Genomic DNA, 26,906 nt, shown 5'->3' with positions numbered 1-26,906 from the left:
AGCTGTGAGCACATGATTTTTTCCCTATATGTATTACTCCAACAAATTCAAAACAAAATAATTTCTGTCAGTGTTTGCAATTTTGTCGGATTTTGTGGCATTTTCTATTAATTGTTTGCATTTTGTTTGTGCATTTTAATTGATGAGAAAATACAAAAAATACGTTGCATTTGTATTCAGGATTTAATTTTACATTTTAGGATTAATAGACAAATTAATTATTTTTTCAAAAATGGGAAAAATTACAAAATAGTTTATTTTGCACTTTTAATTTTAATGTCGAATTTTGGTAGTTTTTCCTTTAATTTGATTTTTAATTATTGGTAGTAACAATTATTAGGGTTAATTAATTTAATGTGGTAGGATAATTTGGTTTAGGATTCAATTTAAGTTTTAATTTCAATTTTGGAAAAGAAAAAGTTTTTTGTTAAAAAAGGAAAAAATGAATTGGAAAAAAGGAAATAATGAAAGGAAAATTTGGGCCAAAATCAATCCAAATCCCCAGCCCAAACCTACATCATCAGCCTACCCACCCCAATCATGCAGAAACCTATCCCAAACCCGCCTCACCCGATCCAAATCCCCCAATTAATTCAAACGACGCCGTTTCTTCTCGTTGATCTGGACCGTTGATCTCAGTTGATCAAACGGTTCGTAACTCAGCACTCACCTGATATAAATATGTCCTAACGCCCTATCCCCCTCATTTCATCATCCCAAACACCCTGGCTCAGCTAGGCTTAACCCTAGCTGAGCCGCCCCTAAGTCCACCATCGTCCGGTGGCGGCGCCACCTCCAAACGCCACCAAAATAACACCCCATGACCCCCCACTCCCCTCTTTCTAAATCCTGGACCAATTTCCTTCGAATCTACCCGAAACTTCTCGAATCTTGATCTGAAGAGAAGAACCCTAAAATTCCAAAGTTCAAATCAACGGGTGTGCTGAAGGTTTCAGACTGTAACAGACTTTAGTTGCGTATTTTCACATGAAAATACACGATTAAGGGTTATTCCGGTCAGGAATTTGAAAAGCCCTGCAAAGTTTGCCGAATCAGTTTCTGGCTGGTGTTAGGTATCTTCTTTGTCCGTTTTGTTTATTTGTTTATCTTTTCTTATGTGTTTCTACTTCATCTCCTCTTCTGGGTTTTTGTTTAGTTGTTCTGAAGTTTTGTTATTCATGCATGATTAGTTCAGGATCTTTTTTTCCCTCTATTTGTGTCAGTTAGTAGTAATTTGGTTTAGGGTCTTAGTTTTGAAAATCTTTCCAATACTTGGATGGTTATGTCTCTCAGAAGCTCATAGAGTTTAGGGTTGTTAATGTATGAATTGGGCTTTAGTCTGTTGTTGAGCCACCTCACAAATGTAGCCCGTTTAATTTGGTCTATATCCTTGGGTCAATTTGACCCGTTTGGATATCTGAAATAATTTTCAAAGGGTTAAGGGGTAATTTGGGTAGTCTAGGCTTGAGAATCTCTTTGTAACTGACTGGGGAAGCTTCTAGGAAGCTGGGGTGGGGGCTAGATGGTAAATCTGATTTATGAACTAAGGTTTCCTGAGCAAAAATAAAAATTAAAAAGGGACCAAAGGGCAAAAAATAAACTCTTGAGGCTTGCCCTAATGCCTTGCCTATAAAGGCATCTCTATCTTGCCTTTTAACGCAAGGATTCAGGAGCTAAAATACAGACCCACGAGACTTGAAAGAGAATAAATAATTCTGGAAAACAAAAACAGTTGAAACTTCTGCAGAAAATACTGTTTCAATGGGTTTGAGCTTTATAATCTGAAATCCTCTTCTTCCTGAATTGATTTCCCTGATTGTTTGAGCTTAGAAATGGTTTGAAACTTAGTCATTAGGGTTTGTTCTGAGGTCAGCTGATTTAATTGGGTGTTTGAGACTGGTTTCTGGGCTGCAGTACTTTATTTCTGGGTTTCGAACATGCTTTGTTAGTTTGTTTCTGTTACTGGAACCTGCTGCTGATCCTTGTTGTCTATAGCTGATTCTCCCTTTTTCTTATTTCGTTTAATTCCAAGTATTCCCTGATTCTATAGGAGATGAAATGCAAGTATGAGAGCTATAATTACATGAAGATCCTCATGAATGAATATTGTTTTCCTTTTAATCATCAATATTAGCTGTTTACTTGCAATTTCTGGAGTTTAGTGGTATATTGTAATGGCATTTAGTCTGATCTGTCCATTTTCATATAACAGTAGTATGTTATTCCTTAGAAACTCATGTTGCCTATCGTTTGTGATGAAGCACATGGTCTGATGGTTTGATTGTATGTAAGCAGTTCAGGACATTTGGATCTTGTATATAGGGACTGCGATTTAAGCTATTCATTGTTTGTTATGCATATGTTCCAACATGTGGTTAGACTCTTTTGAGTTTTAGTTTATCATCTAGTTTTGACTGAAATCAGAGTGCATTCGATTAAAGGGGGTGACTGCCTGCTTTGTGGGAATAAGACTTTATGAATACTGGTCTGATTGGCATAAATCTCTGGGTACTCAAGGTAATTAGGTGCATGCATTGGGTTGAGAATGAATTTTTGATTTGTTTAGATATGTAAAAGTTTTCTATAGTAGGATAAGGTCAAAATGCATTACTCATATTGTTACAAGTTTAAAACTAAATCGAATATGCTGCCCGTTGATGAGAATTCCGTTGTTATTACTTGCTAAGAAAAACTAGATCAAACATGTTGTTGAATATCGCTGGGTTTTGGTCTGCAGAGACTCGATGCTGAGTTCTCCACTCAGACCTGTTGGGGTTTCAAAATTGGGCTCAGTCCTGGGCCCAAGCTTAACAACTTCTTCGAGTACGATTTGGGTCGTAATTGCGGCCCAGTCACGCCCAGGCCTTTCGCTAGCCTTCCTGGCTCTGGAATTCACATAGGAAGCCCATTTGCGGCCTTTGATTGTTAACTAAACGACCATGGGGAACTTTAACTTCATCGAGTGTTAAATAATTCAACCTTTAAAACAATTGAGGTGAACGATGTTAATGACACTAATAGTCTATGGCCCCCATAATTTTAAAAATAAGAATTTTAGGCAATTAAGTTTGAGGCGTGCCATTTAGCGAATTTTCCATGGACCTCTTCTAATTTCTTATGATTTAGATACAACAACTAACCAATTATCGTAGTTTGCTTTAGGCACGTTTAATAGATTATCGTGTTTGTGGACACGTTCGCGTGACATGATTACAATCTTAAAAACAACACGAGGGATGCGTCCGCGCAACCTCAACCAATTTTTCTTAAATAAATAAATAAGGCATTATTAATTATGGACACATTCGTGTGACATGATTTTTGACGCGCCAAAGGAAAAAAGTATACGTACGCGTAACTCAGGCCTTTACAAATAATCAAGTGATTTAAAAGCGATTAATAGACAAATGCACATAGGATCTAAAATCAGTAATTAAATAATTTTAATAAGCCAAGTATGATCAAAGCGACCGTGCTAGAACCACGAAACTCGGGAATGCCTAACACCTTCTCCCGGGTTAACAGAATTCCTTACTCGATTTTTTGGTTCGTGGATTGCATTACAGAGTCATATTTTCCTCGATTCGGGATTCAACCGGTGACTTGGGACACCATAAATCTTTCAAGTGGCGACTTTGATTTTTTTAATAAATCCCGTTTCGATTGTCCTTTAATTGGAAAAACTCCCTTATAATTATACCCTTTATGGGGTGTAGGTAAAAAGGAGATGTGACAGTATCTAATTTGCTATAATTATAAATTTGAAATTATAAAATATTTATAAACTAAAATTCAAAATACATGTAATTAGTGGTAAACCTCGAAAATTGTAAGCTTTCATATGCTGAAAAACAACAATCAAAGGTTCATCTGCAGATCCGTTCAAGTGATGTTGAATTTGATCCACAAGTTCACTCCATATGATTGCCAAAATCCTGTTCCTCCTATACGTTTCATGGTAAATATATGTTAATCAACAACAATATACGTAGTTTTATTGTAAAGTATTGTTTCTATTTGTTAATGACTCACTGATCATCTTCGAGTTGAACATTAATAAAGACACCTTCGTTGTCTCCTTGCTTGTAGGTCTTAACAGCTTCTTAGGTTACAACTTGACCAACAATATCTATAAATATAAAAGTTAGTGACATAGTTTTACAAATCCTAGTATTAGAATAAAAAGGAAAAGAAGAATTACCGAATAATTATGTCTCATCGACATCATGTTGATTTGTGAGTTGATCAAAAGGACGCAAGTTAAAGATGTTCATACGAAATGAAGGATATTAGTTGTTTCCTCAACAATTGTCTTTTGTGTAAATGTCAGCCTTAGATTGTGTGTCGTAGTCCTTAACTTCAAATTATTTGGTCCAACAACAAAGTAGTTGACACGATATAAGCGAAGTTCCTGTATCTTGTTCCTAAAAAACTTAACAACATACTTCCCGATTGAAGCATGTATACGATCACCCTACAAAATCAGATTCGTTATTATTGTACAATTATGAAGCCCACATTAAGAGACAGAAAGAGGAATACTTGTAGTACACATATCTGCCATAAATATATATTTTGAACAAAATAGACTTCAAATGCTATAGATGTTAATATAGGTAAATTTTAAATGTATCTATTAGGAGAATCATTGCCTAAAGTTTTCCTCAACATTTGAAGTCAAAAATCAAAATCTGTAAAAATTTAACCATCATATAAATGTTCGAACATTAGTATATATTTAACTAAAGTTCTTTCAACTAATGTTCTTTTTAACTTGGTTCAAGTAAAAGCTAACTTATTTGAACTATACAGGTCAAACATATTGGATTCTAAATTCTGTGATAATATACCAATCATTGCCATTTAAGTGCCTATATAAATTCTGTTATAATTTCATCTTTAATTGAATGATAACAGTTGCTATAATTGGTTCTATATCACTTAAAGAACTCTTTACATGGAAGTGAAATTACTGCAGCAACTTCTTAGATTGTCGAGTAATCCGGAACAAAGATTTTTCATATAGAATGCAAGTACTTTACGAATACAGGAAAAAAATATACTTCAGAGTAGCGGAAGTTTAAAACTATGAGAAAGTTGAATATATTACCTTTGAATCCTGTAAAACCAATTTAATTGAAGACAGAATTTCCGGCTTAAATTGATCCGGGATTACCGACATTCGAACGACTCTAACTTTAAGATTCCATTGTATTGAGTTGTCTGAAATTTATTTGATATCATGAAATTGTGTAGCCATATTTGCAAAGTAATTTTAATCAGACTGGTATACTGAGTCGGTAAAATAGGAAGTTAAAAAGGATTTGAAAATATAAAGAGTATAAATCGATCAGTTATGGAGGTGTATATAAAATAGCTATGAAGCTCACATTTGGAGCACGATCAGTCGTGGATAAAACCGACCGTTTTCCTCCTTTTTTTCACTTTTATTTATAAAATGATAATTGCAAATTTGAGTGGGTAGTTGTTAATTAAAAACGGCCAACAAAAAAAGTTACTGTTTTCTTCCTTTTTTCACTTTTATTTGTAAAAACATAATTGCAAATTTAAATGGATAGTTGTTGATTAAAAAACGGCCAACTAAGAAAGTGGGAGGGTTTTATCTTTTTTATAACAACCAACCAAAACAAGGGGAGGAATTTTTTACTGCAAAAACTCAATCGTGCAAAAACTTAAATTTGAATTTCCTAAATTGTAGTTTGAATCAATTTGAAACTCCAACTATTTTGGAGAGTTGTCCTAATTATTGAAATGTGTTGAATTGTGAGTATTCCATTTGGCAGCCTAGCATAGTTTTACTTTTGTTATTCTATATAGATAGAAGATAGATGCGAAATTATTTTCTTTTTAGTCAATTTCAGTAATGGCACCTTTCTAGTTTTGAAAACAATACTTATTATAATTCTTTTAGTGTGATGACAACGTTTTTGAAGGTTATACAAAAGAAAAATAGACTTTCTATGCAACTTGCAAAATGCTAATTGTAGTATATCATAGGTTAAATACATTGACAGTAGTGAGGAGAAAATGCCATACCGCCCTTTGTAGAATGCTTATGGTTCATAAACTTTGCTAAATATCTTCAAATATTCCACCTTCTTTTTCAAACGCCTTTCTTTGAATGCTCAACTTCAGTTAAATCTTGTACTTCAAGTTGCCTCAGTAGTTTCTCCAAAATATAATTTGAAAATTGTGATATTTTATCAAAATATCTCATTTTCCTAACCTTCACTCGATCTCCTTTTGAGTTAACAAAAGGAAAAGAATCGAAATATTCATAGCAATAGTCGAAAAGCTGAGACACTGATACAGGATTCACAGATGCTGATGCCACATGATAGACATTTAGCTGTGGGCTTTGCACGTATCCATGTTTGGCAATAGCAGCCATTGTAGCATTTACAACCATATCAACTGGAACCTAGCTAAATCAAGTGAACAAGTTGTTAGATAATGAAATTTTCTGTGCCGGTAAGATCAAAAGTAAAGAGAGATTAACACTGGAAGTGATTGCAATCACTAATTATTTATCAGATTATGACCCTTATTATGCAAAAAATAACTGTAGGATTATATATAATGGATACAATGTTAAAACTAAAACCTATTGGAAAATATACGTACCATATCAATAAGACAATTTGGATCACCAAGAGTGCCCGGAAGTACCCCTTTAGCTAGAAAACAATTGCAGGGTCGATTACCCTGGCTGTGGGGGGGGGGGGAGAAGAACATAAGAAATCAGAAACTTTATGTATGGCCCATGATAGAGGGCGGACCAACAAGAAACGAACAAAAAACTTAACTGGCAGACTTCTGAAAAAGGGGTTACATATGACACCTTATGCGAACTCATCGGAATGGAAGAGGAAAATAAATAGTTTTATAAAGCATAAGTACATCGCACTTTTAGAAGAGATATAAATATCGAGAACCAGGCTTCTAATCATGAAAGAGCAGCCAAAGACTCAAAAGTGAAGATATACAAAAAAAAAAAAAACATCGTTTCTAAAGAAGTCTTAGATAAAATATGATCACATTGCATTTTTCTAAACTACATCTACATAATATTTGTGATATATAAGTACATAATAATATTATTTAACTTAGCTAAATTGATCATCATGCAGGTTCAGATAATGTCCAATTAATTTGAGTTTAAGTATTATATTAATGTAATAAAATTGACTTTCGACATTTAAATGATTGTTGTATTTTCTATGTTAATTGCTTTACAATAATTCTTTCTTCTTATATATATATCGTTGTTTTTGGACTCGATGATGGCATAGTCCAATGAACAAATCTGTAAGGTCTGTTGAGCCAAAAGCAAACACTACCTAACATGAGCTTGGACTGCGACATGAACCTAAAAACTATAAACAAAGAATAGATAAAATTGAATACAATATTGCACCTGAATCCTTGTACCCATCCTGGAAAAGGTTCTTCATAACTACTCGTTATTGTGGAGGGACGAATAATGACTACGGGTATTTCCTCCCTCATGCTATCGATTATCATCTCACCAATGGCCTTTGTGAATGAATATGTATCGTGCCATCCATAAAACATCGCCCTATTATTTTAACAACCATAATTTATGGTAATAAACTTGAATTGGATCCTGAAAATGTTCGCATTCATTTCAAAAGTGCAATTTTTCTTGTCAAGTTAAAGATCTTTAAAGTACAGCCTATTGTAATTTCAAAATAAGATTTCGAATATAAATTATTAAGAGTCTTAAAGCAAATATGTTGTATCCGTGTAGTGTATATTGTATTACTTTAGTTATATATGTTACTATCACATGTTAGCAATAAAATAGCAGAATAAGGGACGAAATAATTAGGCTTTGATAGTGTAGTCACTGACTCACTGTCCTTAAGGAATTTAACCATCCCAATTTCGTTGCTGCAGGGATTATGGCAGAATTCCTCCAGGATTCTATAAAGCCTCTGAAATCCGAGTTTCAATAATTGATTCGAATTTCTCACAAGAACATAATATATATTTGTGAGTTGTAGAAAATAAGTAGAAGAGAAAGAGATGAAAGTTTCACATGTCTTTCGTTTTGGAGATGATATAGCTATTTATAATATCTCTAGGAGTCTGTTAATTCCAACATACTCATCTTCTTCATAACATGCACCTTTTAAAGCTAGTAGTCACCTTTTTTTTGAATTTAAAAAGAAAGTTGTTAAAAATATTTTCTGAAATTAAAAGGCAAAAACGTTTTAATTAATTAAATAAAAGGTGACTAAAATATTAATTCCGGGCTAGCCCAAAGCCCAATTGCCCAATTTTGACTATTAATAATATAGTCAAATTTCAATTTCCCTCCAAAACACCCTTAAAAGTATTTAAACTATAAAAGACAAAGAAGTGCTTTTAAACACCTCTTCCTTTCTTTCTTTTTCCAATGATGGACGAAACAACATCTTCTCAAATACTCCCATCAAACACTAACTACTCTAACCTTAATTTCTTCACAACTGATTAATTGAAATAAGAGAAAGTCAGGATTAAGAGAAAACTAATTTTTTGGTTCTAAAACTAGAGGAAACGCACCTCTCAGATCCTAAGTCTTTCATTATTTTCTCGAGGCCATTATCTTTAATAGCATTCTTCAACTTTGAAACAAAATCCAACTCGTTGGCAGCATGTAGGGATGGAAACTTAGTGGATGGAGAATGTGATGTGACCCTTTCCTTTGTTATGCTTTCTCCCATGGTGAAAGGCTTCTAAAAAATTATGCCTTCTCTTTCGCCATTGGCATACGCTTTAACAAAAAAAGAAATTGAATAAATAAAGTCCTCTTTTGTAAAATGATTATATTGTTAGGATCGGAAATAAAACATACTTTCAATGACGATAAATCAGACAAAAGAAAAAAGGAAGCATATATCAAAGGAGGCACAAACGTTAAACGTGGTTCTTTCAAATGAAATAAAACATACTTTCAATGACGATAAATCAGACAAAAGAAAAAAGAAAGCATATATCAAAGGAGACACAAACGTGGTTCTTTCAAATGCATACAAGACGAAAAATGCATGATACGTTTCAGTTTCTTGCATTTCAAGGCAAACATCATGAGTTGATATGGACCATTCACATTAGCTTCAAGAGCTAAGTCAGGGGCGGATCTAAGGTGTAATATACGGGTTCTCGGGAATCAGTAACTTTTGCGTAAACTCTGTATTTTTGTTAAAAAAATTATTAAATATCTATAAATGTCTATTTGTGAACCCAATTATTATTGTTTATTAATTTGAAATTGCGACAAGAACCCATAAACTTAAAATCCTGGATCTGCCTCTTCTAAGTCATACCTAGACATATCACATGGGAGTAGTTAATAACACAAAGCTCGTTGTCTTTAAAAATAAAAATAAATTAAAACTCCCTGATTGAAATATTTATTGCAAACATAAGAAAAAGTATCATGCAATCTATTTCTTTAATTTATGTATCCTAGAAGAAGAACTCGTTTAGAGAGAGAGAGAGAGAGAACCTCTCGTCAAAATTGGTGTTTGCTGCAGAGTCGACGATCAAATCAATTTCTTCAGCAATTTGGTGAGCAGTAGTAATATCCATACCAAGGTGTGGCTCATGGATATTTCCTACCACAGGAACCAATTTACTTCGTATGAACGACTTGTAAGATTCGTCATGCATTTCTTCTACGCATTTGAATAATTTTGACTCTATTATCTGATGAGGAAATGAATATATATATATATAAATGACCCAAGGAACTTAAATATTATAACAAAAAGTATGGAAGAAAAAAAGAAAGCATGCATTCGTAAAACATACTTCACTTGTTAATCTGTCAAATGCAGCTTCATTATCCTTTGCCCTGATAAGGAGGTAGATCTTGTTTATATTTGGTGTTGTTCTTAACATCTTTTCAATCAGAGCTGCAAAGAATTGTTTAGTTGAAAATGTCACAATCATTCAAACTGATCGAGGAAAGGAATCGAAACAATGATGGATATATAATTAATGCCCGTGTTTTGATTTACTAATATCTTTTTTAAAAATAAAAGAGAAGAAACAACACAACGTGGATACCTATTGCGACAAAACACACATGTTCCACGGCTAGGATGGCAGATGAAAGCCATATATATATATATATATATTAGGTTGGAAAATACCCAAAGGATAACCCGCAGCTGCTATGCTTGGGTGCCGGCGCACTGGGTAACCTGTTTACTGTGCAACTAAGCACGTCCGGTGCGACGAGCACTGACTGAGGAGACTACTAGTGAGAGAATTAATCCGAGATCTCCCATGTGGGAAATCACTCACCCAACCCTTGAGGGCAATCTATGATATTTTATCGCGATACATTTCTCTTAATTAATAGTAGCTTAAATTCTTCAGCCAAAAAAAGATATCACGAAATTAAATGAAAGGATTTAAGTTATACACTGCCAGCCAGTGTAAAGATTTTGCAATAGCTTATTAAAGAAATTACCTTTTACAAGAAACCCTGTAGCACCAGTGACAAGAAGGTTTTTCGCTGCAAAAAACTCAATCCCTATTCCATTACTATCTTTCGGAGCTAAAATATCTCCATCACTGCATGCTTTAATAGAAGAGCTTTGAAGTGAAGAAAACGAAGGGCCATGAATTCCTATCTTTTCAAACGTTGAGTGATTATTTTTCTTTAAGCCAGCGAGATGACGTTTTTTAAGAAACAACTTATTTGGTACCCTTATATTAAGGGGGAAAAGATTTTGAACGTGAAGCATTGGTATTTTGCGTGCATAAAAAATAAATAGCTTTGCATGGAATATATTATACTCCAGAAGCTAAAATCTTCTGTATTTATAGAGAGAATTTTGCTTAATAGGCTGTCACGTGAAGGGATCGAGGCGGCCAGAGGGTGAAGCCACTAAAGCTTCAGCCCCCAAATTTAGGCCCCAATTTTTTTTTTTTTTTTTTCCAATTTCTACTTGATATTTGGTATTTAATTTGTATCATGTAAAGTCCAATAAAGTGGGAACTACTCCTTAAAAGAAAAAAATTTACTCCAAATACTCCAACCGAATACCTCCGGTTAAAGGAGAGAGATCCTATCCTTCCACCACAACCTTTCTGGCGAACCAAATCTTTTTAAGAAAATATAAGTATTTCAAAGTAGAAAAGTTAAATGTTTTATCTATCTATACTATACTAGTATTATCACCTGCACGAATGCGCGGACACTAACCATGTAATATATTTGAGTTATTTAGATTGTATGCAAATAATTTTAAAAATTAAACTTTCTCTATTAAATATAGATAGTCGTTGGATATTAATTAAGAAACATTACATGAAAAAGATTAACCATTTCTCAAATTTCCTAGATATAATTCTATTTTTCTTTTTTGATACCATTCTCACGGGTGTCATTGGATCCTAAAATTAGCCGGGAAGCAAAATAATAACTCATATTTATGACAAAACAATCAATACTTGAGACTATGAAGGACTCTTTGGATACGACTTGACTTTTTTACTACTACATGCATGAACTCTTATTTTGTGTGTTGATATCTTTCAAAAATTATTTCTATTTTAAAATTTTAGATTCTAAAATATTATTTTTAAATAATAATTTATTTATAATATTGTAAGTGAAAATGTTATCCTTAATTCAAAATTCATTTTAGTCGGCTGTCTAAAAATTTAAAAAATTGTTTAGCCAGCATTTTTTTCCCAGTATGGCTACATTTTGATATTTGACATTAACCATATTAAATATCTATCACGACCTGGATTTTCCACCCTTGGGAGTCGTGATGACGCCTACTCATGAAAGCTAGGCAAGCCGCGTAATATAGAATCACTAACCCTTTTATTTAGCCCTTTTAACAATTTAAGTTAACAATGAAATAACAGTGAAATATTAATAATAAATAGATACAAGCGGAAGACTTAATCTGATGAATTAACCATAAACAGTACGACAATGTCGACATACATCTCTACCCGAAATCCGGTGTCACAATATCACGGACTGTCTGCGGACGCCTGCAGGACTACCTCGGGATCTCTAACTGGACTGAAGGCAACCACCCAATGCTACGATCCAAAAGTTACCGCTCCGAGATCTGCACATAGTGCAGAGTGTAGTATCAGCACGACCAACCCCATGTGCTGGTAAGTGCCTGGCCTAACCCCGACGAAGTAGTGACGAGGCTAGGACCAGACTACCAAATAAACCTGTACAGTTATATAATATGCAGCGAAAAATAAAATAGGAATAAACAAGTAAAGATGGGAGGGGGTACATGCTGTGGGAAAATATCAGTACCAACAGTAAATTACGAAGAAAGCATAAGAACAATTTAGAATTTACATCAAAACAATAAGGACTCGTATCCAATCTATAAACACTTTGTATTATCAATTGTTGCGGTGCACAACCCGTTCCACTTTGTATTATCAATTGTTGCGGCGCACAACCCGTTCCCAAAATATACTAACTCTGTTGCGGCGTGCAACCCGATCCATGTCATTTATCACTGTTGTGGCGTGCAACCCGATCCAAATATAATACTGTTGCAGCGTGCAACCCGATCCAAATATAATATTGTTGCGGCGTGCAACCCGATCCAAGTATAATATTATTGCGGCGTGCAACCCGATCCAAATATACAGTTTAATACTAATCACAACAAGAGTCCCGGCAAGGGATCAATAAAGAACAATACTATCTCGGCAAGAGAAAGGACAGTATAAGTAACTACGTCCCTGCAAGGGAAATCAGCTATAACCAAACTTGTTCCAACATCTAACTACCTCAATTAGCACCAACACTCAATTATAAGTACTCCCATGAGAATAATTATAATCCTTGATCAACATAGAGAATCAACAACTTAGGCATTTGTAGGATTTATCAAGAATATGATAATTTCAATTTAAAACTCACGGTCATGCTTGACACCAACGTATAGATACTCGTCACCATGCCTATACGTCGTACTCAACAAATAACATGTAGCACATAGGACACAACTCCTAATCCCTCAAGCCAGGGTTAGACCAAACACTTACCTCGATGCCACGAACACAATTCAAGCCTCTACTATTGCTTTACCTCATGATTTCACCACCAATTTGCTCGCATCTAGCTACAAGTTACTTAATTATATCAATAAATGCTAAATGAATCAATTCTAATGCATGAAAATGAGTTTTCCAAAGTTTTACCCAAAAAGTTAAAAATCGCCCCCGGTCCCACATGGTCAAAATCCGAGGTTCGAACAAAAACCCTATTACCAATTCCCCTACGAACCCAAATATATAATTTGTTTTGAAAACGGACCTCAAATCAAGGTCCAAATCCCCAATTTTTGGAAAACCTAGGTTCTACCCAAAACACCCAATTTTCCCCATGAAAATCATTGATTTTGAGTTGAAATCATGTGAAAATATTTTAATGATTGAAGGAAACGAGTTAAAATTGACTTACAATCAATTTGGAAGAAGAGTTGTCTTTAAAAAATCGCCCAAGATGTTTTGGTTTTGAAAGAGTGAAAAAATGGGAGATTTTCGGTTAAGTTATAAAATTGGAGGTTGCAGATATGGGAATTGCGACCAGGGTTCACAATTATGAATCCTGACCTCTGCTATGTTCGCATCTGCGAAGGGGTTCTTGCATTTGCGAGTTGGGAAATGCGAACAAAGGATCGCATTTGCGATAACAGGCCCAAAAGGGGCATATCGCATTTGCGAAGGAAATCTCGTATTTGCGAGGAAGAGCTGGCCTGGGCTATTTCGCATTTGCGACTCAGCCTTCAAATTTGCGAACTCGCATTTGCAAGTCAGGCTTCGCAGCTGGCCTGATCACACCAGCTAAAAACCTGCAATTCACCAAGTCTAAAATCCACCCCGTGGCCTATCCAAAACTCACCGAGCCCTCGGGGCTCCAAAACAAACATGCACACTAACCTAAAAATATCATACGGACTCGCTCGTGTATTCAAATCACTAAAATAACATCAACAACTATGAATTTAGCATCAAAATCATGAAATTTTCTTAAGAACTTCAAATTTCCAATTTTCTCAAAAACGATCCGATTCACGTCGTTTCAAGTCCGTTTCTTACCAAATTTCACAGACTTACCTTAAATCACATATAAGACCTGTACCGGGCACTGGAACCAAAATACGGGCCCGATACCATCAAGTTTTAATCACAATTCATTTCCAAATCTCATAAATAATTTCAGAAAATAATTTTCTTTAAAAATTCATTTCTCGGGCTTGGGACCTTGGAATTCGATTTCGGGCATACACCCAAATCTCATATTTTCCTACGGACTCTCCGGGACCGTCAAATCACGTTTCCGGGTCCGTTTACCTAAAATATTGATCAAAGTAAACTTAATTCATTTTACAGTCAAAATTTATCATTTTTCACAGATTTTCAAATATTGGCTTTTCAGCTATATGCCCGGACTGTGCACACAAATTGAGGTAAGACAAAAAGAGGGTTTTAAGGCCTCCAAACGCAAAATTTTCTTTTAAAACAAGTGATGAACTTTTGGGTCATCACATTCTCCAGCTCTAAAACAACCGTTCGTTATCGAACAGACAAAAGAAAGAAGTACCTGAGTCGGAGAAAAGATGGGGATAATGGCTCCGCATATCGGACTCGGACTCCTAGGTCGATGCCTTAGCAGACTGACCTCTCCACTGAACACGAACAAAAGGAAAACTCTTCGATCTCAACTGACGAACCTGTCGGTGTAGATAGCTACCGGCTCCTCCTCATAAGACAAGTCCTTGTCCAACTAGATAGTGTTGAAATTTAACACGTAGGATGGATCACTGTGATATTTTCGAAGCATGGACATATGAAACACTGGATGCACGACTGACAAGCTCGGCGGCAACGTAAGTCTATAAGCCACCTCTCCCACCCGATCAAGAATCTCAAACGGGCCAATGAATCTAGGGCTAAGCTTCTCCTTCTTCCCAAATCTCATCACGCCCTTCATAGGTGACACTCGAAGCAATACTCGCTCACCGACCATGAATGCCAAATCATGAACCTTGCTATCGGCATAACTCTTTTACCTGGATTGAGCCGTATGAAGCCTATCCTGGATAATCCTGACCTTGTGCAAGGCATTCTGTACTAGATCCATACCCAACAACCGAGCCTCTCCAGGCTCAAACCATCCAACCGGCGACCGGCACCGCCTACCATACAAAGCCTCATAAGGGGCCATCTAGATACTCGACTGGTAGCTGTTGTTATAGGCAAACTCCGTTAAAGGCAAAAACTGATTCCACGAGCCTCCAAAGTCAATGACACAAGCTTGGAGCATTTCCTCTAAAATCTTAATGGTCTGCTCGGACTGCCCTCCGTCTGAGGATGAAACGCTGTGCTTAACTCAACCCGTGTGCCCAACTCTCGCTAAACTACTCTCCAGAAATTTGAGGTAAACTACGTACCTCAGTTCGAAATGATAGACACAGGCACACCATGAAGACGAACTATCTCCCGGATATAGATCTCAGCTAACTTCTCGGAAGAATACGAGACCGCCATAGGAATGAAATGTGCTGACTTGGTCAGCCTATCAATAATAACCCACACTGCATCGAACTTCCTCTGAGTCCGTGGGAGTCCAATAATAAAGTCCATAATCATACGCTCCCACTTTCACTCAGGAATCTCAATCTTCTAACATGAACCACCGGGCCTCTGATGCTCATACTTAACCTGCTGACAATTCAAACACCGAGCCACATACACAATGATATCCTTCTTCATTCTTCTCCACCAATAATACTTCCGCAAATCCTGATATATCTTAGCGGTGCCCGGATGAATAGAGTACCGGGAACTATGAGCCTCATCTAAAATCAACTCTTGAAGCCCATCCACATTAGACACACAAACTCGACCCTGCAACCTCAAAACTCCATCATCTCCTATGGTAACCTGCTTGGCACCTCCGTGCTACACCGTGTCTCTGAGGACACACAAATGAGGATCATCATACTGCCGATCTCGGATACGCTCCAATAAAGAAGAACGAGCGACTGTGCAAGCTAACACACGGCTGGGCTCAGAAACATCCAACCTCACTAACTGATTGGCCAAAGATTAAACATCCAAAGCAAGCGGTCTCTCATCGATCGGAATATAAGCAAGACTGCCCATACTGGCTGACTTCCAACTCAAAGCATCGGCCACCATATTTGCCTTTCCCAGATGATATAAGATGGTGACATCATAGTCCTTTAATAGCTCCAACCACCTTATCTGCCTCAAATTTGGCTCCTTCTTCTTGAACAAATACTGCAGACTCTTGTGATCAGTGAACACCTCACATGCCACGCTATATAGATAATGCCTCCAAATCTTTAACGCGTGAACAATGGCTGCCAACTCCAAATCATAAATCGTATAGTTTTTCTCATGAATCTTCAACTGTCGTGAAGCATAGGCAATGACTTTGCCATCCTGCATCAACACCGCACCAAGTCCAATACGAGATGCATCACAATAAACTATATAAGGCCCTGAACCTATGGGCAAAACCAACACCGGTGCTGTAGTCAAAGCTGTCTTGAGCTTCTAAAAGCTCACCTCACACTCGTCTGACCACCTAAATTGGGCACCCTTCTGGGTCAACCTAGTCATCGAGGCTGCAATGGACAAAAATCCCTCCACAAACCGGCGATAATAGCCTGCCAATCCCAAGAAACTCCGGATTTCTGTAGCTGATGCTGGTCTAGGCTAGTTCTTGACTGCCCCAATCTTCTTCGGATCAACCTGAATACCTTCTGCTGATACAACATGACCCAGGAATGCAACTGAACTCAACCAGAACTCACACTTCAAAAACTTAGCATACAACTGACTATTCCTCAAAGTTTGAAGAACCACTCTAAGATGCTGCTCGTGCTCTTCCCGACTGCGGGAATAGATCACAATATCATCAATGAACACTATCACGAACGAATAAGTCCTGAACACTCGGTTCATCAATTCCATAAAAGCTGCTGGGGAAATTATCAACCCGAATGACATCACCAAGAACTCATAATGCGCGTACCGAGTGCGGAAAGCTGTCTTAGGGACATCGAATGCCCTAATCCTCAACTGATGATAGCCAGATCTCAGGTCAATCTTCGAGAATACCTTGGTACCCTGAAGATGATCAAACAAATCATCAATCTTCGGCAACAGATACTTATTCTTGATTGTAACCTTGTTCAACTACCGGTAATCAACACACATTCTCATCGATCCGTCCTTCTTCTTCACAAACAACACCGGCGCACCCCAAGGCAAAACACTAGGTCTAATGAAACCCTTTTCATGCAAGTTTTGCAACTGCTCCTTCAACTCTTTCAACTCAGGCGGGGCCATACGATATAGCGAAATAGAAATGGACTAAGTGCCCGAGGCCAAATGAATGCAAAAGTCAATATCCCTGTCGGGTGGCATACCCGGCAGGTCTGAAGGGAATACCTTAGGAAACTCACAAACAACGGGCACAGAATCAATAGAAGGAACCTCGACACTAGAATTACGAACATATGCCAAATAGGCTAAAAACTCCTTCTCGACCATACACCGAGCCTTCACATAAGAGATAACACTACGGGTAGAATGACCAGGAGTCCTTCTCCACTCTAAACAAGGTAAACCCGGCAAAGGCTAAGGTCACAGTCTTGGCATGACAGTCCAAGATAGCATGGTAAAGTGATAACCAGTCCATCCCCAATATGACATCAAAATCAACCATGTCCAGAAGTAACAAATCTACATGGGTTTCAAGACCCCCAATCACAACTATACAAGAATGATGGACTCGATCTACTACAATGAATCACCCACCGGCATAGACACTATACATGGACACTCAAGGAATCACTAGGCATGACCAGATATGGTGCAAGATAGAATGACACATAGGAGCCCATAGACTATGGATCAAATAAAACCGAAGCATCTCTGCCACAAATCAGAACAATACCTATGATAACTGTATCGGAAGCCTCAGCCTCAAGTCTGGCTGGAAAGCATAACATCGGGGCTGGGCCCCACTACCCTGGACTACATCTCTGGGACGACCTGCAGCTGGCTGGCCTCCACCTCTAGCAGTCTGAGCTCCACCTCTAACACCTCTGCCTCCACCTCTAGCACCTCTACCCCCACCCCTAGCTGACGGAGCGGGTGGTGGAACACCTAGTGCCTGAACCATAGCATGGGAACCCTGCTTCTACGACTGAGTACCTACCAATCTCGGACAAGCCTCCGGATGTGACCATACTCACCTCACTCAAAACATCTACCTGAATGCTGTGGCTGAGAAAACTGAGACTGACCTTGGCAACCTGAATGACCACCCCGAAAACTCTGGAGAGGCGGTGTACTGATAGGAGTTAATGGTGCATTGTAGGGCTGCTTATCAGAATACTGCATGTGAGAACCATGGCCACCTGAAGCACCATGAGAAACATGAAGGGTTGACTGAAAAGGCCTAGGAGGATGGCCTCTACCATATGAATCTCTGCCTCCAGACGAGGTACAACTGAATCGGCATGAATGACGAGGCCTCTTGTCAGACCCTTGACCACCTCCCTGCGATAGAACCATCTCGACTCTCCTATCCATGATGGCCGCCTCCTAGAAGGAAATCTCACTCCCCATCTCCTTGGCCATCTGAAGTAGAATAGGCTAGATAAGTCCCTCAATGAACCTCCTCACCCCCTCTCTCTCTCTCAGTGGGAAGTATGATAAGAGCATAACGAGCCAAGTCGATGAATCTGTTCTCATACTGAGTAATAGTCATAGAACCTTGCTGGAGACGCTCAAACTGCCTCCGATAGATCTCTCTTTGAGTAATAGGGAGAAACTTCTCCAGAAATAGCTGAGTAAACTGCTCCCAAGTCAAAGCTGGTGATCCTACTGGTCTAGGCAAGAAATAATCTCTCCACCAAGTCTTGGCGGATCTAGACAAGCGAAAAGTAGCAAAATCGACCCCATTGGTCTCCACTATCCCCATGTTCCTGAGAACCTCATGACAGCTATCTAGAAAATCCTGGGGATCCTTAGAAGATGCACCGCTGAAGGTAGTAGGGAAGAGTTTGATGAACCAGTCCAATCTCCACAAAGCATCGACATACATAGCTGCTCCCCCACCGGTCTGAGCTACCACACCCGACTGAGTTACTAGAGTCTGGAACTGGGGAGCTACCTGCTCCGGAGTGCGATTGGCAGGAGTCTGGGCTCCTCCTCCATCCTGAGAGACAGCTGGTGCTACAGGAAGCAAGCCTGCCCGAGTGACACTCTCCATAAGGCCCACTAGACAGACCAGAGGGTCCTAGAGTACTGGGGTAACAATAAACCCCTCTGGGACCTGATCTGGGCCCACCAGAACTGTCTAGGCCGGAACCTCATCATCAAGGTCAACCTGAGGCTCCGTTGCTTGTGCTGCTGCTCTGGGTTGAGCTCTGCCCCTACCTCGGCCTCTAACACGGCCTCGCCCTCTGGCCCTCGTGGGAGCTGCTGCTGGGGGCTCGGGCTGCTGGTCAGTGGATGAGGAAGCGCATGTTCTTGCCATCTACGAAAGAATAAATGTGAAGTTTATTAGCATTGAGAAACCAAACCGCACAACATGAAAGAATAAATGTGAAGTTTTTCCTAACTCTGTAGCCTCTGGGGGATAAATACAGACGTCTTCGTACCGATCCCTCAGACTCTACTAAGCTTGTCCGTGAATTGTGAGACCTATGTAACTTAGAGCTCTGATACCAACTTATCACGACCCAGATTTTCCACCCTCGGGAGTCGTGGTGGCGCCTACTCATGAAAGCTAGACAAGCCGCGTAATATAGAATCACTAACACTTTTATTTAGCCCTTTTAACAATTTAAGTTAACAACGAAATAACAATGAAATATTAACGATAAATAGATACAAGCGGAAGACTTAATCTAATGAATTAAGCATAAACAATACGACAATGCCTACATACATCTCTACCCGAAATCCGGTGTCACAATATCACGGACTGTCTACGGATTACTTCATACAAATGTCTGAAAGGAAAGTACAATTTGTCTCGGAAGCAAATGAAAACAGAATACATATAAAGATAGAAGAGAACGCTGGGCCAGCAGACGCCTGTAGGACTACCTCGGGATCTCTAGCTGGACTGAAGGCAGCCACCTAATGCTACGATCCAAAAGCTGCGGCTCCGGGATCTGCACATAGTGCAGAGTGTAGTATCAGCATAACCGACCCCATGTGCTGGTAAGTGCCTGACCTAACCCCGGCGAAGTAGTGACGAAGCTAGGACTAGACTGCCAAATAAACCTGTACAGTTATATAATATGCAGCGAAAAATAAAATAGGAATAAACAAGTAAAGATGGGAGGGGGTACATGCTGTGGGGAAATATCAGTACCAACAGTAAATTAAGAAGAAAGCATAAGAATAGTTTATAGTTTACAGCAAAACAATAAGGACTCGTATCCAATCTATAAACACTTTGTATTATCAATTGTTGCGGCGCGCAACCTGTTCCCAAAACATACTAACTCTGTTGTGGCGTGCAACCCAATCCATGTCATTTATCACTGTTGCGGCGTGCAACCCGATCTAATTATATTATTGTTGCGGTGTACAACCCGATCCAAATATAATACTGTTGCGGCGTGCAACCCGATCCAAATATAATATTGTTGCGGCATGCAACCCGATCCAAATATAATATTGTTGCGGCGTGCAACCCGATCCAAATATACAGTTCAATACTAATCATAACAAGAGTCCCGGCAAGGGATCAATAAAGAACAACACTATCCTAGCAAGGGAATAGACAGTATAAGTAACTACGTCCCGACAAAGGAAATCAGCTATAACCAAACTTGTTCCAATATCTAACTACCTCAATTAGCATCAATACTCAATCATAAGTACTTCCCACGAGAATAATCATAATCATTGCTCAACACAGAGAATCAACAACTTAGGCATTTGTAGGATTTATCAAGAATACAATAATTTCAATTTAAGCCTCACGGTCATGCTTGACACCAACGTATAGATACTCGTCACATACGTCGTACTCAACAAATAGCATGTAGCACATAGGACACAACTCCTAATCCCTCAAGCTAGGGTTAGACCAAACACTTACCTCGATACCACAAACACAATTCAAGCCTCTACTATCGCTTTACCTCGTGATTCCACCACCAATTCGCTCGTATCTAGCCACAAGTTACTTAATTACATCAATAAACGCTAAATGAATCAATTCTAATGCATGAAAATGAGTTTTCCAAAGTTTTACCCAAAAAGTCAAAAATCACCCCTGGACCCACATGGTCAAAATCCGAGGTTCAAACCAAAACCTGATTATCCATTCCCCCGCAAATCCAAATATATAATTTGTTTTGAAATCGGACCTCAAATCGAGGTCCAAATCCCCAATTTTTGAAAAACCTAGGTTCTACCCAAAACACCCAATTTCCCTCATGAAAATCATTGATTTTGAGTTGAAATCATGTGAAAAGATGTTAATGATTGAAGGAAACGATTTAAAATTGACTTACAATCGATTTGGAAGAAGCGTTATCTTGGAAAAATCGCCCAAGAGTGTTTTGGTTTTGAAAGAGTGTGAAAAATGGGAGATTTTCGGTTAAGTTATAAAATTGCAGGTTGCAGATATGGGAATTGCAACCAGCGTTTGCAATTGCGAACCCCGACCTCTGCTATATTCACATTTACGAAGGGGTTCTCACATTTGCGAGTTGGAAAATGCAAACAAAGGATAGCATTTGCGATAACAGGCCCAAAAGGGGCGTATCGCATTTACGAAGGAAATCTTGCATTTGCGAGGAAGAGCTGGCCTGGGCTGTTTCACATTTGCGACTCAACCTTCGCATTTGCGAGCCAAGATTTGCAAATGCGAAGCCTGCAGGCCTGATCACACTAGCTAAAAACCTGCAATTCACCAAGTCCAAAATCCACCCCGTGGCCTATCCAAAACTCACCTGAGCCTTCGGGGTTCCAAACCAAACATACATACCAACCTAAAAACATCATACAGACTCACTCGTATATTCAAATCACTAAAATAACATCAACAACTATGAATTTAGCATCAAAATCATGAAATTTTCTTAAGAACTTCAAATTTCTAATTTTCTAAAAAATGATCCGATTCACGTTGTTTCAAGTCTGTTTCTTACCAAATTTCACAAACTTACCTTAAATCACATATAAGACTTGTACTGGGCACCAGAACCAAAATATGGGCTCGATACCATCAAGTTTTAATCACAATTCATTTCCAAATCTCATAAATGATTTCAGAAAATAATTTTCTTTGAAAATTCATTTCTCGGGCTTGGGACCTCGGAATTCGAATTCGGGCATATGCCCAAGTCTCATATTTTTCTACGGACCCTCTAGGATCGTCAAATCACAGGTCTGGGTCCGTTTACCCAAAATGTTGATCGATGTCAACTTAATTCATTTTATATTCAAAATTTATCATTTTTCACAGATTTTCGCATATTCACTTTTTGGCTATGCATCCGGACTGCGCACGCAAATCGAGGTAAGATAGATAAAGGTTTTTAAGGCATCAAAATGCAGAATTTACTTTTAAAACAAGTGTCATCACAATATCCGAGTTATTTGAATGATATGTAAATAACCTTAAAATTTAAACCTTCTAGATAATCGTTAGATATCAATTACGAAACAATACATGAAAAAAGACTAACATTTTCTCAAATCTCGTAGTGATAATTTTATTTTTGCACCATTCTCATTGGTGTCATTGGAACTTAAACATAGCCAAAAAGTGAAATAATAACTCGTATTTATGTCAAAGCACAAAGGTTGACACAATATGAACGATTCTTTGGTTACGATATGACTCTTTTACTACGACTTGAACTCTTATTTAGTATGTTGTTATCTTTTAAAAAATATTTCTATTTTGACGTTTTAATTTCTAAAACTTTATATATATATATATATATATATATATATTTCAATAATTATTATCTTTAAAATTATGCAAGTGAAGATATTATTCTTAATTTAAAATTACTTTAGTCGGCTATCTAAGAATTTAAATGATTCTTTAGCCGGTGAAATTTTATTTCAATATGATATCATTTTGAGTTTATCGATATCTCTAGCCACATATTTTGAATTTGGAATACCCTATATACAGAGGTAGATCTAGGATTTATACTTTATGGATTCAATTTTTAAGGTTTTAGCATTGAATTCATTATATTTTTAGAGTTATAGGTTTATATCTACTATTTTTATAATTTTAAGAATTTTTTACATTTAAATTTTTGCTCAACATGAAAAGTTATGGGTTCAATTAAAACTATTCTCAGCACTTTACATATGCCTCCGCCTATATATATGTACAAAAGTTTTTGTTCTTTGAATCATTAAATGTTTAATTAGTTGACTGTTGTTATATAATATTTCATATATTGTCTTGAAATTGCCAAGTAGTTTTTTCTCGACACCATACTTGGCTTAACCTCAATGCAAATTACTCAAATTGCATTTATATTCAAATTCAGATATCATATCAGTTTGTTAGTAATAGTGATTTTTAAAAATAACACACAATGTAAATTAAAAAAATATTCAAAGATATCCTTGTCTTATAATGTAACGACCCGACTGGTCGTTTTGAACTTTTGCACTTTGATCGCCAGTCTTCGGGCATGAGTTGCCCCGTGTATACATTATGCCTTATGTAAATCGTTGATTTTGGGTTTCCAGGTAATCAGAATGAATTTGGAAGAACAGTTCTCAGTTTGAAGCCTTAAATTTGAAAGGTTTGACCAAAATTTGACTTATGTGTATTTGATCTCGGATGGAAATTTTTATGATTTGGTTAGCTCCGTTAGGTGATTTGGGACTTAGGAGCGTGATCGAAATGCATTTTGGAAGTCCGTGGAAGGTTTAGGCTTGGATTGGCAAAATTGAGATTTCGGCGATTTCTGGTTGATAGGTGAGATTTTGATATAAAGGTCGGAATGAAATTCCGAGAGTTGCAGTAGCTTCGTTATGTCATTTATGACCTGTGTGCAAAATTTGGGGTCAATCAGACCTGATTTGATATGTTTCGGCGTTGTTTGTGGAATTTGAAATTTATAAGATCTTAAGCTTGAATCCGAAGTTGATTTGGTGTTTTGATGTTGTTTTGAGTGATTCGAAAGCTCGACTAGGTGTTAATGATGTTATGGGAGGTGTTGGTATGTTTGGGTTGAGGTCTGATGGCTCCGGGTGTGTTTCGGGTGAGTTTTGAGCGAGTACGGACATTCCTGAACTTAGAAAAGGGATGGGAGCAAAAGTTTTAGTGCTGGGCGCGGAAAATGGTCGCGGTCCGCGGTCATGAAGATCTGCAGATCATCGGTCCAACTTCGGAAGCTCATATCTTTTGATCCATAAGGAATTTGGAGATGATTCAAAAACGAAAGTTATAGCCCTTCGTGTGTAGTTTCCAGAAAGATAAAGATTTTGCAATTTGAACAAATGTAGAAAAGGTTATGGCCAAAATACTAAAGCCTGTCACTGTAGAGGGAGGCCTGTGCGCCCGCGGTCGTTTTTGCGTGGATCGCACTGGCTTGTGAGGACCGCGGTCGATTTGGTGCGGCCCGTGGTAGCTGAAATCTGAGGGGGTCCCTATAAATACGAGGTTTTGGGTTTTATTTAATATTTTGACCTAGAGAGCTCGGATTTTGGCGATTTTTCGAAGGTTTTTCAAGAAGTTCATCGGGGTAAGTGATTTTAACTCAGATTTGGCTAGAATACATGAATCTATCACTGAATTCATCATTTAATTTGTGATTTGGGATGGAATGTGGGAAGAAAATTGTGAAACCTTTAAAAAATATAAAATGATGATTTGAAGGACCAAATGGTATCGAAATTGGATTTGCTTTGGTTAGACTCGTGAGGGTATGAGGATTCTGAAAATGTAAATTTTACCCGATTCCGAGACGTGGGCCCGGGGCTCAGGTTTTGCTAATTTCGGAATTTTTGATATTTTTCGAATGTTTTCGCTTGGGCTTTGTTCCCTTAGCATATTGTGACGTATTCGTTCTGATTTTGGATAGATTCGACGCGCGTGGAGGCCAGTTTGAGAGGCAAGGGCATAGCGAGCTAGAGTTTTGGTCAGTTTGAGGTGAGTAATGATTTTAAATGATGTCCTGAGGGTTTGAAACCCCGGATTTGCACAACGTAGTGCTATACTAAGTTGAGATACACACTGTGTGATGAGCGTGAGGTTCAATGCTATGGGGATTGTGACTTGATCCATCCCGAATGATATTTTACTATATTTTTGATTGATACATATACTTTATTATTTTGAATTGGGCTTGTTGCCATGCTTGGGGCCTTGTGCCGACCTGTAGAACCCTTAGGGGATTTTTGAATGGCTTTCCTCACTTATTTTGTTAAAGAATTTATATCCTCAGTCACGTTTTCAATTGTTTAAGAATGATATGAACCAGATTTTTGAAATGTTAATCATAAATAGGAAGAGATATGAGGGCTGAGATCCCGACCGTACATTATGCCCGAGAGGCGGTGATTTTTAAATGACTGAGAGGGGTCGAGGACCCAATAGTGAGGATATTTTACATATTATGGATCGCGCTGCACACTGCAGCTATTACATATTATGGATTGAGCTGCACGCCGCAGCAATTACATATTATGGATCGGGCTACACGCCGCAACAATTACTTATATGGATCGGGCTGCACGCCGCAACAATTATATAGCGCTTGGGCTGAAGGAGCCCCTACGGAGTCTGCACAACCCCAGTGAGTACAGTCGACTATTATTATTATGGATCGGGCTGTACGCCACAGCGATATACGGATCGGGCTGCACGCCGCAACGGTATATATATTTATTGATTCGGTTATCGTGAGAAGTATATGAATTGAGAACTGAGGATAAGAACGAATAAATGAACTGAAATGCTTGAGGAGCTGATTTATACTTATTATATCTGTTTTACCTGGTTTAAAGAATTTCACATGATTTCCTCATTCACTGCTGCTTAAACGATTTTACTGTTTTGGTATAGAACTGTTTAGTGCCTTTACGTGATTTCATACTGTCAACCATTATTTATTGTTATTACTCACTGGGTCGGATTACTCACATTACTCCCTGCACAATGTGTGCAGAAACAGGTATTCTTGAGGCATAGAGCGAGCTTTCCTGCTGTTCTGTTTTCATCGGAGTTATCGAGGTAGCTGCATGACGTTCGCAGACCTGATTTCTCCTTCTATCTCCACTTATTATTCATCATTTTAGACATATTTCTGTATTAGATTGTTGAAACCTTGTATTAGAGGCTCAGACTTGTGACACCGGATCAGTGAGTTGTTTTACAGAGATCTTTCGTGATTATGGTTTCCGCACATTTTATCTGTTAAATTCATATTTCTATTTATATTAAATTTGTATTAAATCCCGAAAATTGGTACTGAATTATAAAGAAAGAGATTGTGAGATGTTAATTGATCGGGCTTGCCTAGCATTGTGTTGGGCACCATCACGGCCGGGGTTGGGGTCGTGACATATAATCTATGTATTTGAGTTGAAAAAAATATTCAAAATCGATGATATCAACTTCCAATTTTTTTATACTTAACATAGATGAAGTAGAAGAAGAAATTCGTTGTCATCTCTTATTTATGGTTTTTAGATTTTTCATATATTTTTTCTATATTTATTTTCTTTTATCTTATTTTTATGTCTTTTTTTTTTTACAAAAAATTAATTTATTTCTCTATAAAAGGATGAGTTTAAATAGAAATTGTCTACAT

The 26,906-nt window shown here is 37.7% G+C and overlaps 1 protein-coding gene across 1 annotated transcript; it reads right to left on the bottom strand.

The window, feature by feature from the left end:
• Positions 1-6,124: 6,124 nt before the first annotated feature.
• Positions 6,125-8,753, bottom strand: LOC104225310 (fatty acyl-CoA reductase 2, chloroplastic-like). The gene is made up of 3 exons (XM_070152506.1): positions 8,593-8,753; positions 8,501-8,516; positions 6,125-6,442 (listed from the first exon to the last, which is right to left on the bottom strand). The coding sequence occupies exons 1-3, from the start codon at positions 8,751-8,753 to the stop codon at positions 6,125-6,127; spliced, it is 495 nt and encodes a 164-aa protein (XP_070008607.1).
• Between the last annotated feature and the right edge of the window lie 18,153 nt (positions 8,754-26,906).

This window comes from Nicotiana sylvestris, chromosome 7, assembly GCF_000393655.2.
Source record: "Nicotiana sylvestris chromosome 7, ASM39365v2, whole genome shotgun sequence".
In the NCBI taxonomy this organism is placed as follows: domain Eukaryota; kingdom Viridiplantae; phylum Streptophyta; class Magnoliopsida; order Solanales; family Solanaceae; genus Nicotiana; species Nicotiana sylvestris.
Note: the sequence above shows the minus strand (reverse complement) of the source record. Positions and strands in the feature narration are given on the sequence as shown.

Bases quoted from the DNA above. Each gene is read 5' to 3' on its own strand.
- LOC104225310 (XM_070152506.1), bottom strand. From the start codon at position 8,753: ATGGGAGAAAGCATAACAAAGGAAAGGGTCACATCACATTCTCCATCC.